Source organism: Echeneis naucrates, chromosome 2 (assembly GCF_900963305.1).
Source record: "Echeneis naucrates chromosome 2, fEcheNa1.1, whole genome shotgun sequence".
In the NCBI taxonomy this organism is placed as follows: domain Eukaryota; kingdom Metazoa; phylum Chordata; class Actinopteri; order Carangiformes; family Echeneidae; genus Echeneis; species Echeneis naucrates.
This window is the reverse complement of record NC_042512.1, coordinates 7771739-7790032: the sequence shown is the minus strand read 5'-3', so window position 1 is coordinate 7790032 and position 18294 is coordinate 7771739. Positions and strand designations below refer to the sequence as shown.

General features: G+C 41.8%; 1 protein-coding gene and 2 non-coding genes across 3 annotated transcripts; 2 read left to right on the top strand and 1 right to left on the bottom strand.

Moving 5' to 3' along the window:
• The first annotated feature begins 38 nt into the window (after positions 1–38).
• Positions 39–112, top strand: trnat-cgu (transfer RNA threonine (anticodon CGU)). Its single transcript has one exon. It is a non-coding gene; the product is annotated as a tRNA-Thr (tRNA).
• Positions 113–4122: 4010 nt separating this feature from the next.
• On the bottom strand, positions 4123–4313 carry LOC115057685 (U2 spliceosomal RNA). The gene has a single exon (XR_003841938.1). It is a non-coding gene; the product is annotated as a U2 spliceosomal RNA (small nuclear RNA).
• Positions 4314–8784: 4471 nt separating this feature from the next.
• On the top strand, positions 8785–16716 carry LOC115057543 (NACHT, LRR and PYD domains-containing protein 12-like; the record flags this gene model as incomplete). The annotated part of the gene is made up of 8 exons (XM_029524698.1): positions 8785–8807; positions 9056–9229; positions 10026–10199; positions 10396–10447; positions 13353–13504; positions 15014–15190; positions 15651–15824; positions 16548–16716. Coding segments are annotated over exons 1-8 (1095 nt in total), but the record flags the coding sequence as incomplete, so codon positions are not given.
• Positions 16717–18294: the final 1578 nt, after the last annotated feature.

The window sequence follows — 18294 nt, the reverse complement described above, 5'->3', positions numbered from 1 at the left end:
CATTAACAGCTCCTCTGCCTATGCATCTCCTTCAGAGTGGTGCTGTGGCTTAGCTGGTCAAAGCGCCTGTCTCGTAAACAGGAGATCCTGGGTTCAAATCCCAGCAGTGCCTTACTCCCCATGGTAAATGTGCAAGAAGACTTTAATGGCATTCAAAATGTTACACACCACACTTTTCATACAGTGAGACTTTTTCTGAATTTGATGACTTTTAGTCTCCATCTGACGTTTTTTTCATTGAGACGCCATACAGGCTGTTAATGTTTACTTTTTTTGTGTTTGTCTCTGAAACCACTTCTGTGTCGGTGTGGAATTTGTTTGGACATGTGACAAGTTTTTCAGAGATTTGAGTTTAAATGGAGGAGACTTGAGCTCCCTGCACTCTTGTTATGTTTGTCTCTGACTCCACCTTAAACATTACTGTCTTAGCAAGCTCCATGTGGCTCGTTGGTGTGTGAGGTTTACTGTCTGGTTGTTAGTTGCAGTATCTTGGCAACAAAAGCTAGAGCAATGGTAGTTTTGTGGCTCATGCTGTGCTGAGGAGAAGTCTCATGGCAGGGGAGGCAGAGATGCATCCTCCCACCTGTGAGAGAAAAGCAAACACTCATTTTTGAAGGTTTCGAGTCCATCGCATTAACCACTCAGCCACAACAACTACAGGAGCCATGAGGAATGCAGCTGGCGTTCTTCCACAGTGGATCCTGGTGCCATGTGTTCACCAGCGATTCTCAGTGGAGCTCTTGCTCATCACTTAGAGCTTTTGCTTGCAGTTTCTGGACAGGACACAGTGGTTGTTGCTGTGTTGAGCAAATGGAAATGAAACCGCTTTTCACAGCAGAGCCCAGCAGTGCTTCGCTCTCAGTCAGAGTTGACCTCACCCGAAGTACCCCATAACTCTTGCCAAATGACTTTTTATGACCTGCTTGTTTTGACCTACATTTCCAATATTCTGCCTCCTCTTTCAAACAATTGACCCGGGTTCGATTCCCGGCCATTGCAGTTTAACTTTTGCCAGAGGAAGGTTAGTCTTTTCTCTACATTATTCACAGTCATGGAACTTTGTCTGCATCCATCCAAAGGGAAGCAACATAAAGCCAGAGTGTTCAGGCAACCACAAAAGCTCAAAAGTTTGCCAAAAAATTTGCTGAAAAATTAGCCCATCAACGTGAGTACGCAAAGATTTCCTGATTAGATCGCACAGAGGCTCAAAATTTGCCTTTTCAGACCCAGGTAGGTTTGGAGGTCTACCAGGTCCAATTCTCTCCAGATGTCCCCAAACACACGCTTCCTCTCCAGGTTTGTCAGGTTTGTTTGTAAAGTGAAGCAACAGTAACTTTGTGGCTCATGCTGTGCTGCAGAGAAGGGAAATTGGTGTTTTAGCTGTCACAGGAACTCAGAAGCTGTCTGGTTAGCTAAAGCTGTTAAAACTGCTAAAGCTACCACACCACACAGGGGATATAGCTTAGTGGGAGAGTGCATGCTTTGCATGTGTGAGGCCCCTGGTTCAATCCCCAGCATCTCCATTGTTGATAATGAAGCACGTTGTTAGGAGGGACAAGTAACGGGCTCCAGTGGAGTGGAGTGGTGTTTGAGGGAACCTGTGCTTCAGATATACTGTTTGGTTCTGAGCTGATCATTAATAATCAGTCAATGAATGATCAATAATCTTCTCCGCTGTTCTGAATGGTGACAGTGAGGCAGCCTTGGTGTTTACATCTGGATCACATGTGATTTTGGAAATTCTTTGAAGCAGCTTCAAAGGAGGAGTTTCATTCTGTGAGTATTGTGACATCATCAGGTGACATCATCAGGTGATGTATCAAAGGCAGCAGCTCTTCAGACTCACATCACAATTATTTTTGTGTCTTATTTGGCTCCATTTGGTGGAAGCTGTGAATCGCAGGATTCAGGGGGAATACATCCATACATACATCTTCACTGAAATAATGTCACCTGTGAGAAAGCTGGGACATGCATTCTTATGGATTTACTGATATGAAAGTGTCCAGAGCTTACCTTTTTAAATTTTTTCTTTAGCATAAAATAAACTGTCACATTAATGTCCTGAATGTGCTGGGTGTAAATAGTGAGGTTCATCAATACCAGGTGTTTTACCTCTCGCAGTATCTTAGAAGCCCTGGGTTCAATCCTCGGTATCTCCAGCATTTATAATGAAGCACAAGAAATAGTTCTGCTCTCTAACACTGAAATTACTGCTCCATATTATCCTGCTTCGTCACTCAACCAAATTACTGACTAAACTCCTGCAGAAGAAGTTACACGAGTTTATCTCAGCAACCTCAAACTTCAATAAAGAGGCACTGCTGGGAAGTTGTCATCATGTCTCTGTGGCGCAATCGGTCAGCACGTTCGGCTGTTAACAGAAAGGATGGTGGTTCGAGCCCACCCAGGGACGATCTTTGTTTAATTCACTGGTATTATAGTTCACACTTTGATGCTCAGTTATCTCCATCTAGTGGACAGATGATGGAAGTTGATTCCTGAAAAGAGGAAGTGACTTTTCCTCAGATCAAACTGTTGAAGGAGAACGAGCAGCTTCTTCTCTTCATGTTTCCTCACTGACTCAAATAGATGGAGAATGTCATTTATCACTTTCTCCATGAATGTGTACAGTTGTCACTGTGCTGCTCCTGACTCAGTGATGCTGTTGGATGCTTATAGGGCCGCCGTTCTTAAAGTGTGGGCTCCACCCCACTGGTTGGGAACAGAGACATGACAGGTGGGGCGTGACAAACTGGAGGAAATGTTCCTTTTCATTCTGATCTTTATTAAAGCCTTTCTTCATGAACAACAAAGATCATACATTCAAAACAGCCACACACAAACAAAGTAATCATGAACAGCCTGCATGGAGTCTAAATTAAAAGAACATCAGATGGAGACTTTTCATTTGAAAATTTTAAGACGGGCGTATTTTTCCAGCATTTTGTTGGGGCAGGTGGGACTTAAACACTGACCCTTGTTCAAAGTTGCAGTTTGGCAGGAGACACTCAGAGACAAATGTTCTACCACTGAGCTTCTGCGTAACTGTCCACTATACTAACGATGACCCCGCATGTACCTGAGACATGCTTGACCATCAAGGATCTTTAACTGCTGGACACTCTGACTTCATTTTCCAACCAGTGGAGCCCCCTGGTGGTCATTAGATAGACTGCAGGTGGAAGTCTCAGTTCTTTTTAACCAGCACATCCACTTTTATAGAAAGTTTATGGTCCTTAACTTATCAGATACAAAAATAACACAAAGTTACAATGATCAGTCCAGGGACATTTCTGTGCGTCTTTCTGCGCATGCGCTCATCCATTTGAAGCGAACGTGAGATAGTGTGACGTATGTATCTGTGTCATGTTGGAGATCAATGAAAGACAGGAAATGCCTTTGATCTCCAGTGACGTCACACAGTCTCGTTGTGGAGTTATTAGTTGTTGATGTTGTTCTGTAAAAATCTGCATCAGTGAAACATTCATTCATACGCGAGGACATCACGTATATTGTTGGAATAGAAAATCTGATTTTTTCTGTGTGTGTTCCTGAGAAAGAGTCTCAAATCCAAACCCAGGAGACAGAAGTTGAGTGAGTCAGTGAGGAAGAAGCTGCTCGTTCTCCTTCAACAGTTTGATCTGAGGAAAAGTAACTTCCTCTTTTCAGGAATCAACTTCTACCATCTGTCCACTACATGGAGATAACTGAGCATCAACTGAGTTCTTCATCATCTGGAAACAGACAGCATTGTTTTCTTCAGCTCAAACAATCTGCTGGAGCTCTTTGTTCAAAACTAATTAAATTAAACTGTTTTTTAAACTGTAAATTAACTAATTAAATAATTCCAGTGACTGTAGATTCAGCTGACAAATGCAAAATACAACCAACATTTAAGCGAAGGTGTGGAAACAAAACTTTATTGATTCAGTCTGGTCAGCAGAATATAACCTGATGAAATCAGCAACATTAAACTGATGTTTCTACATGAATGCATCACTGATTCTAAAACCATAAACTGAACATGAACACTCTGCACACTCAGCGTTACACACATGAAGACAACATCATGTGTTTAAGGTGATGTTGAGCTGAACAGGACTTGCATTGAACACACAGAGGGAGTGCACCGTTCCTGGAGATACTGCAATACCAGGTCGATGCGTGGAGTGGACGGAGCAAGCCCCTATTCCATCTCCCTGTTCCAAAAATCTATTTAATATATGGTCCCCGGGTAGGGGACGTATCAGATATTAAACTGATAAGAACAGATACTACACTTGATCTTAGCCAAAAGGCCGAGAAGCGATACCGCTCAGCTGTCGGAGGTAACGGAGTGTTTCTCCGCACCGACCCGCTCAGTGAGGGGTCAGAGTCGGCTTCAGTAACAACATCACTCCGAGAGAGAGACACAAACAGAAGACATGAAGAAACGAAGGAGGGATCAGAAAACAACCACATGTTATTTTCACAAAGTTACGTTGTAGAGCAAAGAAAACGTCTCTTCTTGGTCACCTGTAAAACTTCATATCTATGTCAGTTTACCAGCTGAATATTATTGTGAAAACATCAGTTTGTCCTCTCATGTGATTGGCCTCATGGTGTGTCCATCAAAATAACCCCCCTGTCTGCACGGATTCTCTGAAGATTCGGCTCTCCTCGACTGGACTCGGCTTTTTTCGACCGAAAGAGAGAATAATAAAGTGAAAGCGTAACTTTGTCATCCACAGAATAAAACCACATATACTTCTCACATTTTTTTGGTGCCATGATTTTCCGCCGCTGTTCCCTGTTGTCAGCTGTTTTCATAAGAAATCATCAACGTTATCTGAATATAAAACAGTTGAAGCTGACAGTAATTCTTTAAAACGACCTGACAGACTGCAGACAGCATTTCACCAAGTCACATGAGTCCTAATGAGACTTTGCATTCCCCCGTATAAAGAATAAGTGTAAAAAGCTCAGAAGTTATTCACTTCTATTTATTCTGCCCTCCCTGAACGTGCAGTGTTTGATGGGCAGATTTCCCCAAATGAGGGAAATGTTCTTCATTCAAGCTGTTTGTCACTCCCAGATGAAGCTTCCTGTAAAACTAACAAATAAGGATTAAACATCATACACCATGTGCACACAAATGACTGAACACCCACATATTTAAAATAGCAAACAAAGTCATTTTAACCCAGAATTACTGCCATTATTTTATCTTCACATAAAGTCCGTTATGTCCGATTAATGCTAACATACTGTAGCGGAGTGGTGTAGATGTAAGTACTGGTTGAGACAACGCCAACGCCAAAAACCCGAGATTAACAAAAGAAGGCACAAACAGGTTCCTTGTTGAATAAAAAAGTACAGAGACGTGTTCTCAACAAATAATGATAATTTTTATTTAAAATAGCAGGCTTAAAAGGGAAAAAGGCTTAAAGCACGACAAAAACCAGGATGGCAGTTAAAATATATTTATGAAATTTCTTTAAAACGTTATCAACATATTAACACTGCCAAAAGTAAATTTTAAAAAAGTAAGTAAATTACAACAAATGTAAAATAAAAAATAAAAAATAAAAAATAAAAAAAAAGGGGGGGGCGGAGCTGAGGTCACTGAAGGAGGCGATGGATAAGACCACCAATACTTATCACCATTAGTGCAGCACATCAAACAAGGCGGAATCCACACGTGCCCCTGGTGACCACACCCACACACACACACACACACACACACACACACACACACACACACACACACACAGAGGGTCGTGTGACTTCCAGTAACCGCAGCAGCTGAAAGTAAAAGTGTTCAGAGTTCAGCCTCCATTTTGAAGCTGTCGGAGCAGAAGCAGGGAAACTGAAGGCTGAGGCCGGTGAGTGTTAACATTATTATTATTTCACTGTCAGTTTGTCCCTGTGGACTGTGGAGGGACGGAGACTCACAGTGGACTTCTGTAACACTGAGACACTGAGACATGGAGGTCAGAGTTCACTTTGACGAACAGAGAAAAACTCCAGCTGAGCTGAGAACAGACCGTATTAACAGTCAGGGCTCTCAAGTTTTGAAGTGAGTTCAGAGTGAAATTGAGCTCTGACAAATGACGCATAAATTCATACAAATAAAGATATTTATAGAATTCAGCATTTTAGTGCAGGTGTGTTTATGTCTTTTTTTTTTTTTTTTTTTGAGGCCGTCAGCACGGGGGTCAGTGGCTCCCATTTCTCAGAGTGTCTGTCTTCTTCTGTAGCATATGTGCGGAATATCAAAATCTCACCCGGATACAGCAGTACAATTTTTTTGATTGGCTGTTCGGTAGATACACTCTCTTTGATTGGCTGACAGCGGGTTTGTGATAACTGAGTGTGTTAACCCTGAGATAAGGGGAAACTGAGTTATCGGTTCCTGAAACAGGGGTATTTAAACTCTGAGACAATCACCATGGTAACAGACTCTGTGAACATCACCTGCTCGCTGGTTTTCTTTAAGAAACCCTGAGTTTCTACCTGTCTCCTCCCACACAAAGACAGCTGTTGGACATGGATTGTCAATTCATTCCCAATCCGATTGATATCGAAGGCCAAGTAATTTGAAATGCTTTACATGGCGAGAGATTAGATGTCTTGGTGTTCCCAGAGGAGCAGCTGTCATTTATCTCAGTAACATTCTCCGGCCGTACATCACTGACCTCACACACCGTGTAATTTTATGCATGGCGCTAAATTGTTTTTTCTTGTTTGTTTGTTTTTTTCAAACGGTAGTTTTCTTGACAACATCAGTGATGCAGAGCACTTTGGAAAGGCAGCAGCGTGTAGAGCTGTGAGAAAGGTAACTATTGTACTGAAACGGCTGTTCCCAATGATAGGAGTGTTACCGGGACACAAACCTGTAAGAAACAAAGAGGAATTCAACAGGATTACATGTGACTGATTTAGAAATCATAAATTCTATTATTTCAAATGATATTCTGCTGCTCTCATCATCATCATCATCATCATCATCATCATATTCATCCTCCTGTGATGCAGGAAAAGATTCTGTTCCATCTGAGGTCAGATCTGAGTCTGGAATTTAAATGTTAATCTCGTTTTTTAAATTAGTACATTTTATTTTGTTCGTGTACACATCATCACATTATAAATGACTTCAATAAAAATATATAAACATTGCATGATGTGTTAATCTACTAAGTGGGTATTAAATGAGATGACATTAAAAAACAAAATTTTATTAGGGGTTTAAAATACTACTTGAATTAATATTTACTTTGTTTAATAGCTTAAGTATTTAAATATTTGAATTAAATATTTAATTCAATATTTAAATTCAGAAATAAATATATGAAAGTCCAAAACGGACTCATATTTCAAACACCCCAAAATAGCTGCAGACTTGAACTATGAACAAAAATCACAACCTCTGAACCAAAAAAACAAAACAATAACTACAACCAAAGAATAATGTGGTTCCGTTCATACCATGAAATTTGACTGTATACTGTATAAAAACTGTTTTTTTTAAACAGCATCGCATGATCATTGATGTGAATTCATCTATTACTTAATCGGAGGTGACAGAACCCAACTTTAACCCCTGAATGTACAGTATACTGCATTTTCCACTTTCCACGGTCACGTGAAAGTACATTCCTGACGTCTGGGACAGACATATGATGATAACATTGATTGAACAGCTTATGTTACAGCTTCAGCTGGCGTCTTCACACCATCGATTTCTAAGAATTACAGGAGAAATTATTAAAACTGATGGGCCATAATGTTAATCGATCATATTGGTGAGCTATCCAGGACACTTTACTGTTTATGTGTTGAGAAACATTCACAATGTCTTTAAAACTGACAGTGAGGAAAACGCTTACAGGCAGCGGGTCCTCTCCAGTCTGCCCAATGACTGGCCTGATAAAATGAAAATAAACAAATAAAAACAAGGATTTAATTTTGTGATTAAACGTTGAGTGATGTAGCGGTTTGTAGTTTAAAAAAATGCAGAGAAGTAATGCAGCTTCTGTGTTCCTGAGTACTGACTGACAGAAATAAAGACAAACACACACACACACTACACTACCCCTGCAGCTACTGTAGCTGTAGAGGTAGTGCCTTGGAGCTGCATAAAAGTTAATAAATATATCATAATTATGGAGAAGAAGTGGCTGTTCCACAGCCAAATGAAGCCTTGAATTGTTTTTACTCTGTTTGGTGACCTGGATGTTTTCTTTGGTAATGTGCTTTGTGAACTGGAGGTGTGTGCTTATCTTACTCATGTTTTTATTCAGGATTCATAATTTTTCCACAGCAGCCTTTCTTCGTCATGTAATTTCCCTCATAACATTCATCCTACCTTCTCTATATTTGCTCTCAGTATGAAAGTGTGGCACTGTGACTGTGATTTACTGACTTTTCACTGTGACTATTTAAATAAACATTGGATCAACTTATTATTCTTTATTTGGTGGCAACAACTCAAATATTTCCGCACCTGTGAGCTCTTCCTTAATGGTGTTGTTTTGAAAAAGTCAGAAATCCACAAAAGCGATGGCTGTTAGTAACACACAGTTAAACAGGCTGAGCTCCAAAGTTTCAAAGCTCCACCTGTCAACTCAAACCAATCAGGTGACTCAGTCTGACATAATCAGTGACATGTTCAGATATAATCAGTGACGTGTTCAGATATAATCAGTGACGTGTTCAGATATAATCAGTGATGTCAGCTGAGTTAGTGTTCTGTCCACTGTGGCGGAAGAAGAGTCTGAATGAAGCTCTGTCTTAGACAAAATGAGGACACAAAGTGAAGTGAGGTACTTCCTTTTCTCCCCATCGACAGTTTGACCCAACGTAATGACGTGCTGGATAATACCTTTGAAACCAACAAACCTGACCGGGACTTTATTTTTCTGTGTGACAGAGATTCTGGTCTTCTGTCAGTTTCCCTCTCAGACTGATTCTGTCCTGAAGAAGATGGACTGTGTGTGTTTGGATTTGCTTGGTATTTTTGGGTGTGTATCTTTGGAACAAACTGTCCTGTTTCTTCTTTGTCTTCTGTCAGTCAGAAAGTGTTTTCCTCTCAGACCGACTCCGTCCTGAAGATGATGGACTGTGATGAGGAAGTGGAGGCCAGACCAGAGTCTCCAGGATCAATCTGTCTGTCTCTGAAGTCTGACTGGTCCAAACACTTTATTCCTCCAGTCTTCAGTAATGGACCTGGACCCTCAGAGACAAAGTAAGAGTCTGTGAAGATGAGAATAAAAATCCATCCATACATATTCATGATCCTGAATCATTAGTGGGGATACAGGAAGACACTGAGATGGAGCCTCTGGGTTTTATCACCAGAAACTATTGCTTGTGAGCTCTTCCCATTTTTATAGAACTGATGAAGAGGCAAATCATCTTTGACAAACCTGCAGCTGCTTTTGATTCAATTATTGGCTGGATACTGCATCAACTTTTTCTTTATTCAGTGACACTAACTCAAAGATTCCCACACTTGGGAACTCTTCCTTAATGGTGCCATTATTGAAAAGTCATAAATTCAAAGTGATGGCTGTTAGTAACAAACAGTTAAACAGGCTGAGCTCCAAAGTTTCAAAGCTCCACCTGTCAACTCAAACCAATCAGGTGACTCAGTCTGACTGAAGCTGTGACGTCAGCTGAGTTAGTGTTGTGTCCACTGTGGAGGAAAAAGAGACTGAATGAAGCTCTATCCACAAAAAGACACTGAGACAAAATGAGGACACCCAATGAAATGAGTCTGTGGTTATTCTCATTCAGCCAGGCCAAAGTCATATCCGGCCAACAATTGAATCGAACCCAACTGGACTTAGGTTTGTCAAAGACGTGCCTCCTCATTCCAGGGGCTTTGATTCAGTTGTTGTTCTGGTCTTCTGTCAGTTTCCCTCTCAGACCGACTCCATCCTGAAGAAGATGGACTGTGTGTTTTTGGATTTGCTTGGTATTTTTGGGTGTGTATCTTTGGAACAAACCATTTGTCCTGTTTCTTCTTTGTCCTCTGTCAGTCAGAAAGTGTTTTCCTCTCAGACTGACTCCGTCCTGAAGATGATGGACTGTGATGAGGAAGAGGAGGCCAGACCAGAGTCTCCAGGATCAATCTGTCTGTCTCTGAAGTCTGACTGGTCCAAAGAGTTTAATCCTCCAGACTTCAGTAATGAACCTGGACCCTCAGAGACAAAGTAAGAGTCTGTGAAGATGAGAATAAAAATCTGTTCACAGATTAATATTCATGATCCTGAATCATTCATGCAGATTCAGGAAGACACTGAGATGGATCTTCTGGGTTTATCACCAGAAACTACTGATGTTTTTTTCTACCCAAACATTTTATTACATGAGTCAGATCATGTAAGTTATAAAGAAATGTTTTCACAGAGACAGGAAGAGAAAAAGACATGTCTCTGAAGAGGAGCATCTGTCCCACTGTGCTCTGTGTCAGGACGTCCTGAAGGATCCAGTCTCTACCAGCTGTGGACACTGGGTCTGCAGACAGTGCTGCACCTCACACTGGGACCAGTCTGCTTCTTCAGGAGACTCCTCCTGTCCCCAGTGTGGACAAAGATCCAGAACCAGACCAGGTCTAAAGACCAGCCCTGAACAGAGTGAGACTGAACTTCTGACTGACGTCTTTAGTTTTCCATCAGATCCTCAGACTCTCTGTCTTCAGTCTGACGTTGCCTCTTCTCTGTCAGCAGATCGTGTTCTACAGGAGGTTTTAGATCAACATAAGATCAGTCTGAGGACCAGATGTCAACATGTGGCTGAAGGAACAGGAACAGGAAGTGGAACCCTCCTCAACAGGATCTACACTGAGCTCTACATCACAGAGGGACAGAGTGAAGAGGTTAATACCCAACATGAGGTGAGGCAGCTGGACATAACTTCTAAGAAGAAGAGCCTCCATGATGCTCCAATCAAATGTCACCACATCTTTAGAGTCTCACCTGACCAGCAGAGTCCCATCAGACTGGTTCTGACCAACGGCGTCGCTGGAGTTGGAAAAACTTTCTCTGTGCAGAAGTTCAGTCTGGACTGGGCAGAGGGCTTGGAGAACCAGGATGTCAGTCTGCTGGTTCTGCTTTCGTTCAGGGAGCTGAACCTGATCAGAGATCAGCAGTACAGTCTTCTCAGGCTGCTTCATGTTTTCCATCCAACATTACAGAAGATCACAGCAGAGCAGCTGGCTGCCTGTAAAGTTCTGTTCATCCTGGACGGCCTGGATGAAAGCAGACTTTCACTGGACTTCACCAACAGGGAGGTCGTGTCTGATGTCACACAGGAGTCGTCGGTCCACCTGCTGCTGACAAACCTCATCCAGGGGAATCTGCTTCCCTCGGCTCTGGTCTGGATCACTTCCAGACCTGCAGCAGCCAGTCAGATCCCTCCTTCATGTGTTGACAGGCTAACAGAAGTCCGAGGCTTCACTGACGCCCAGCAGGAGGAGTACTTCAGGAGGAGGTCCAGGGATGAAGAGCTGTCCAACAGAATCATCTCACACATCAAGAAGTCCAAGAGCCTTCACATCATGTGTCAAGTCCCAGTTTTCTGCTGGATCATCGCTACAGTTCTGGAGCACATGTTGACTACAGACCAGCAAGGAGAGCTGCCCCAGACCATGACTGACCTGTACTCACACTTCCTGCTGGTCCAGACCAGGAGGAAGAGGATCAAGTACCATGAGGGACATGAGACAAGTCCACAGGAGCTGATGGAGGCTGACAGGGAAGTTCTTCTGAAGCTGGGGAGGCTGGCGTTTGAACATCTGGAGAAAGGGAACATCCTGTTCTACCAAGAAGACCTGGAGCAGTGTGGTCTTGATGTCACAGAGGCCTCGGTGTACTCAGGACTCTGTACTGAGATCTTCAAAACAGAGAGTGTGATCTTCCAGAAAACAGTCTACTGCTTTGTTCATCTGAGTGTTCAGGAGTTTCTGGCTGCAGTCTACATGTTCCACTGTCACACCAACAGGAACAAGGAGGTCCTGAAGAACTTTATGGGAAAAAAACACCAAGATTCAGCCCTGGAGGACTTTCTGATGGCAGTCCTGGAGAAATCCTTTGAAAGTAAAAATGGTCACCTGGACCTGTTTGTCCGCTTCCTTCATGGTCTCTCTCTGCAGTCCAACCAGAGACTCTTAGGAGGTCTGCTGGGTCAGACAGAAACCAAACCAGAGACCATCCAGAGAGCCATCAACAACCTGAAGAAGATGAGCTGGATGAAAATCTCTCCTGACAGAAGCATCAACATCTTCCACTGTCTGATGGAGATGAACGATCACTTAGTTCATCAGGAGATCCAGGAGTTCCTGAAGTCAGAGACCAGATCAGATAAGAAACTCTCCCTGATCCACTGCTCAGCTCTGGCCTACATGCTACAGATGTCAGAGGATGTTCTGGATGAGTTTGACCTGAAGAAGTACAACACGTCAGAGGAGGGACAACGGAGACTGATCCCAGCTGTGAGGAACTGCAGGAAGGCTCGGTGAGTCCACTCTCATTCTCATCCATCCTTCTGATGTGTTTAAATCAAATCTGATTCAGATGGTGTTTCACTATCAGCTGTTTTTTTTTTAGCTGATTCAAATGCTGCCAGAGAAAAATATTCACTTAGTTGTGTTTCTAATGGAAATCCTAAAGACTGATGACATCAGCAGGTATCAGTGACTGATCATCTTCACCAGCTTCACTGTTCACTGAGCTCAAGTCAGTGAAAATCAAATCAGTCGATACTCAAATGTTTTCAGGTCCACATGGCCTCATGGTCCCCATGGAGGATAGAAACCTGGATCAGGTCCCTGACAGACTGAGGACCTGATGGAAGATCAACTGACCACATTTTGTCTCTTCACAAAAGGATTGAAACTCTGACAGTGTGAGACAGAAATGGAAGTCTTGGCGTCTTTAGTCCTCAAACCCTCCAGATGAATATGTAGTGTCCTGTGTCAGTGACATATTGTGTAATATGTGTCATCACAGACTTGTTGGTTGTGGACTCTCAGAGACTGAGTGTGATGTCGTGGCCTCAGCTCTAAAGTCCAACCCCTCCCATCTGAGAGACCTGGACCTGAGTCAGAACCACATAGAGGATTCAGGACTGAAGCTGGTGTGTGCTGGACTGGAGAGTCCAAACTGTGGACTGGAGACTCTGAGGTCAGTTCACTGACTGGACCTGCTGTAGTTTGAGTGTTGTTGTTGTTGTTTGGATGATGTGTGCAGAGACATGATGATGACCCACAATAACATAAAGATCATTGAGGACATTTCTGATTGATTATTAATGATTTGATCTTCATCTTTTATTATTTACTCAGGTTGAAGGGCTGCAGTCTGTCAGAGATCAGCTGTTCTTCTCTGGTCTCAGCTCTGAAGTCCAACCCCTCCCATCTCAGAGAACTGGACCTGAGTCACAACAACCTGCAGGATTCAGACCTGAAGGATCTGTGTGGTTTTCTGAAGAGTCCTCACTGTAGACTGGAGACTCTGAGGTCAGACTCATGTTTTATTTCTGCTCTCAGATTAATATGATGTTACAGTTGTGGTGACTCTGACCTGCAGACAGGTTTATATTTATGAGGGAAAATCCTCTTCAGGTTTTAACATTTAAACTGTTAAATGGTTTGAAAGTAACTTTGGAAAACAGATTTCTGTTAATTTGAAAAGTTACATTTTAATTGCAAGCATCAATCTTGTATTTTTGAAAGGGGACATCATATATTAATGAATATTTGTATGTTAACATGTAGATTTTAGTCTGTGGTTTTATTTATTTATTTATTTATTTATATTGACTGAGCTAAAACACTGACAGCTGGGTTAAATGTCATGTGTTGGTCCAACGTCAGAACATTTATACTGATCAGTGTAGGACAGCAGTACTGTCCCAAGATTAACAACATTCAACTCGGCCTAAAATGCTCCACTTGTGTTTTGTCTTGGTTCTCCATTAGTCTCCACTTCCAGCACCATTTTGGAACAATGTTCAGCATAATGTGAAAATTTTTTCTTTCTTCTGCAATAGAATAGAATCATCCACATGTAACATGGCTCTATTGGTTCAGTTTAGGAAATTTCAGCCATAATACCAATTTAGTTTGAATATCAAACAGATTGTCAGATCCAGCAGGATGATGCTCTGCCAGACCATGTAAATGTGCCAGTGGTGGGATTTCATGGGGAACTTGTATTTTGATGCAAATGAGTCCAACAAACCCCCCCCCCCCCCCCAAATTTGTCCCGGGGCTGAACCTTCTGCACACACACACACACGCACACACACACACACACAGAGAGAGAACTGCAGTATACACAGCACAATGAGGAATAATTTGGATAGACAGCAAATTGACCCCAGAGGAATATCAATGTATGTTCAGCACATTGAAAAATGTCTTCATGATAATTTTATGCTTAATCAATTGTACCCATCAAATTTTGAAATACGAAGCAAAAAAAAAAAAAGTCAGCTATGAATGATAAACATTGAATGTGGTCAAATTGACCCCGAGGATAATAGGAGGGTTAAGTATGATTTCCACATTCGACTGTTCATGTTTCTTCAAATATATCATTAATGATGAGTTAGATTTTCTGTCTAGAACTTCTGCAGCTTGTTTGTAGACTGTTTGACTGGTTTTAGAGTGGACTTACCTGCCAGAGCTCAGATTGTTATACAGGAGTTCATATGTGGCAGAATTAGAGATAGAAATAAAGTTTGGCTGACTCTGCTGTTTGGTTATTTTTGATGTGTTAAAATCACAATGTTGACAGTTTGAGTCAGTTCAGGTTCTTTACAGTGTTGTTTCATTTTCTCATTAAATCTTGTCACTGTTTGTATTTGACTGTTGTGAAGCTGCTTCCTGTCGGTTCAGCTGTTTGACTTTCATTTTCTAAACTTCTACTTTCTAAACCTTCAGGTCTGAACAGATGATGAAACATTGAACACTTTCAAGCAGGAACTTTGTCTCCTAAAGTCACATCTTTTATTATTTACTCAGGTTGGAGAACTGCAGTTTGTCAGAGATCAGCTGTTCTTCTCTGGGCTCAGCTCTGAAGTCCAACCCCTCCCATCTCAGAAAACTGGACCTGAGTCACAACAATGACCTGCAGGATTCAGGACTGAAGGATCTCTGTGGTTTTCTGAAGAGTCCTCACTGTAGACTGGAGACTCTGAGGTCTGTTGAGTTGTTGTTGTAGATTTGTTTAATCCAGAATTTATATTCACATTTAACTTGAATGTATTCACTTTTATTAAAAATCGCCGTTGTTTCATGTTTCCAGTTGTTTCTAATAATAATAATAATAATAAAAGTTGTCAGTCTTTTCCAAAACTTGAATTTACTTGTTCAATATATTAATCAGGAAAAGTCTTCCAGGAACCAAAGAGTTGGTTTCACATGTTTGATCTCCAGACAGAAACCAAGACCAAGGGAGACCTTAGTCTTGGATCAGGACTGGATCTTTAAAGTCTTGCTCTTGGTCTCTGTCTTTGTATTGGAACAAAGTCTGATGTGGACCAGCAACATTTGAGATGTTAAAGTGGGTGATGAGTTTGAGAAGATGGAGAAGTTCTGGATCAGGACATTTCTGACTGATTATCAGTCATTTGATCTCCATGATTTTTTTCTTTTTCAGGTTGAGATGCTGTTGGTTGTCAGAGATCAGCTGTTCTTCTTTGGCCTCAGCTCTGAAGTCCAACCCCTCCCATCTCAGAGAACTGGACCTGAGAGGAAACCTCCTGCAGGATCCAGATGTGAAGGAGCTGCGTGATCTTGTGGAGAGTCCAGACTGTAGACTGGAGACTCTGAGGTCAGTCCACTGTGGTAGATCTTTAATCCACCGCTGAATCTAATGTCCTAATAAATGTCTTCAGACTTGGAGGGTGTGGAGCTGAGGACCAGAGTCAGTTGTGTTGTTGAGACTCCAGCCCTCATGGGGCTTTCAGACACGTGGCCGTGGCCCCCCTGTGCTCTGAAAGCTGTTATTTCCAAAGGATTGGAGCTCCACCACAGGTTTCCCTGCACTGAGCACAGTGATAGTTGTGTTTCTTTGTGGTGTGGTCCTTCTCAGTCAGTGTGTTACTGCAGTAGATGGAGTTCAGAGCAGCGGTACAGAAGCTGAGTGATGAGCTGCTGTGGACGGAGTCAACATCAAAAAGCTCTTCTACACACTTTGAAAACAACCAGTCCCACACATGTTGAAATGTTCTTCATTTAAAGATTTTAGAGCTTCATCTTCACGTCAAAGCAGAAATTTCCTTTGCTGCCACATATTTATGAAGCAGCCATCTGCTGTATTCCTACACACAAGTATGTCCTGTATTCCACTGCAGCCGCAGGTCAGCTGAGGGAATCACTTTGTTTTAGAGTGAGGAGCTGCTGAACTTCAGCCTCCAGTGGCTGAAATGACAATTACACGAAAGAAACACTTCAAATATCCAGACAGAATGTGGAGGCACTTTACTTTAAAGTCTTCTGAACATTTCTGACTGATTATCAATGATTTTATCTGCATCTTTTATTCCTTATTCAGATTTGACAACTCCAGTTTGTCAGAGATCAGCTGTTCTTCTCTGGTCTCAGCTCTGAAGTCCAACCCCTCCCATCTCAGAGAACTGGACCTGAGTCAGAATGACCTGCAGGATTCAGGACTGAAGGATCTGTGTGGTTTTCTGAAGAGTCCTCACTGTAGACTGGAGACTCTGAGGTCAGACTCATGTTTTATTTCTGCTCTCAGATTAATATGATGTTACAGTTGTGGTGACTCTGACCTGCAGACAGGTTTATATTTATGAGGGAAAATCCTCTTCAGGGTTTAACATTTAAACTGTTAAATGGTTTGAAAGAACAGATTTCTATTAAATTGAAAATTACATTTTAATTGCACAAAGTTTATCAATCAATCTTGTATTTTTGAAAGGGGACATCATATATCAATGAATATTTGTATGTTAATATGCAGATTGTAGTTTGTGTTTTTTTTGTTTTGTTTTTTTCTTATTTATTTATTTATTTGCGTGTCGAATTGAAAGCAACTGCACTTTGTTTGTCTAAGAAGATGTTTGGCCTCTTATCTCAGGGGCTTCATCAGTTCATCAGTCCTCACTAGTCTGACAGACAGTGGAGTTGGACCCAGGTATTTAACCTCTGTAGGAGTGTTCACATAGCTCCTTGTGACAACAGCCCATTAGAGGAGTTCCACTGATCATTGTTAGTCCACTATTATAGACACATTTGTGTGTCATTTCTGTTGTGGAAATTCTCTGTTGCTGGTGAAAAATGAAATAGAGACTTTTTCCGGCCGACAAGTTTTTATTTTCTTTGCAAAGAAAAAGTCAATCATCACACGAGCAGGACAAATGAAGAAAGAATTCATAAATCACTCGTATATAATATTAATTTCAGCTCACTGGCCCAGGGATGGTGATGCAAAGTGTCAGAATGAAATATCTTTTTCGTATTTCTATGATCGGGCAGCTTCACAGATCTGTTCCACAGCTGGAGCATTTGTCTCTTATGTCTGATACTCGAGGGCTCCCAACCCAAATCACCATGAAGAGCCAACACTGAGGTCCATTTGTGTACTGCTGTAAGATAACCAATAGCTCTATGATGCTGAGTATTACAAAGAGAATATTCACAGAATCCCCAGACAGCAGAAGCATCGTCTGACACACACACACACACACACACACACACACACACACACACACATTACAGAACAGAGTGAAAGTATGAACTCCCAGATGAGCACAGTGTTCAGACTTGTTCAGGGCTCTACCTGCAGACTGAGCTAAAACACTGACAGCTGGGTTAAATGTCATGTGTTGGTCCAACATCAGGCCAAGACATTTATACTGATCAGTGTAGGACAGCAGTACTGTCCCAAGATTAACAACATTCAACTTGGCCTAAAATGCTCCACTTGTGTTTTGTCTTGGTTCTCCATTAGTCTCCACTTCCAGCACCGTTTTGGAACAATGTTCAGCATATTGTGAATATTTTTTCTTTCTTAGCCAACAGAATGACATCATCCACATGTAACATGGCTCTATTGGTTCAGTTTGGGAAATTTCAGCCATAATACCAATTTAGTTTGAATATCAAACAGATTGTCAGATCCAGCAGGATGATGCTGTACCAGACCATGTAAATGTGCCAGTGGTGGGATTTCATGGGGAACTTGTATTTTGATGCAAATTAGTCTAACAAATCCCCCCCATCTATATGTTAAAGGTACCAGAAATGTAAGGCCTCTCAGCTTCAGTTATGGTTTTGGT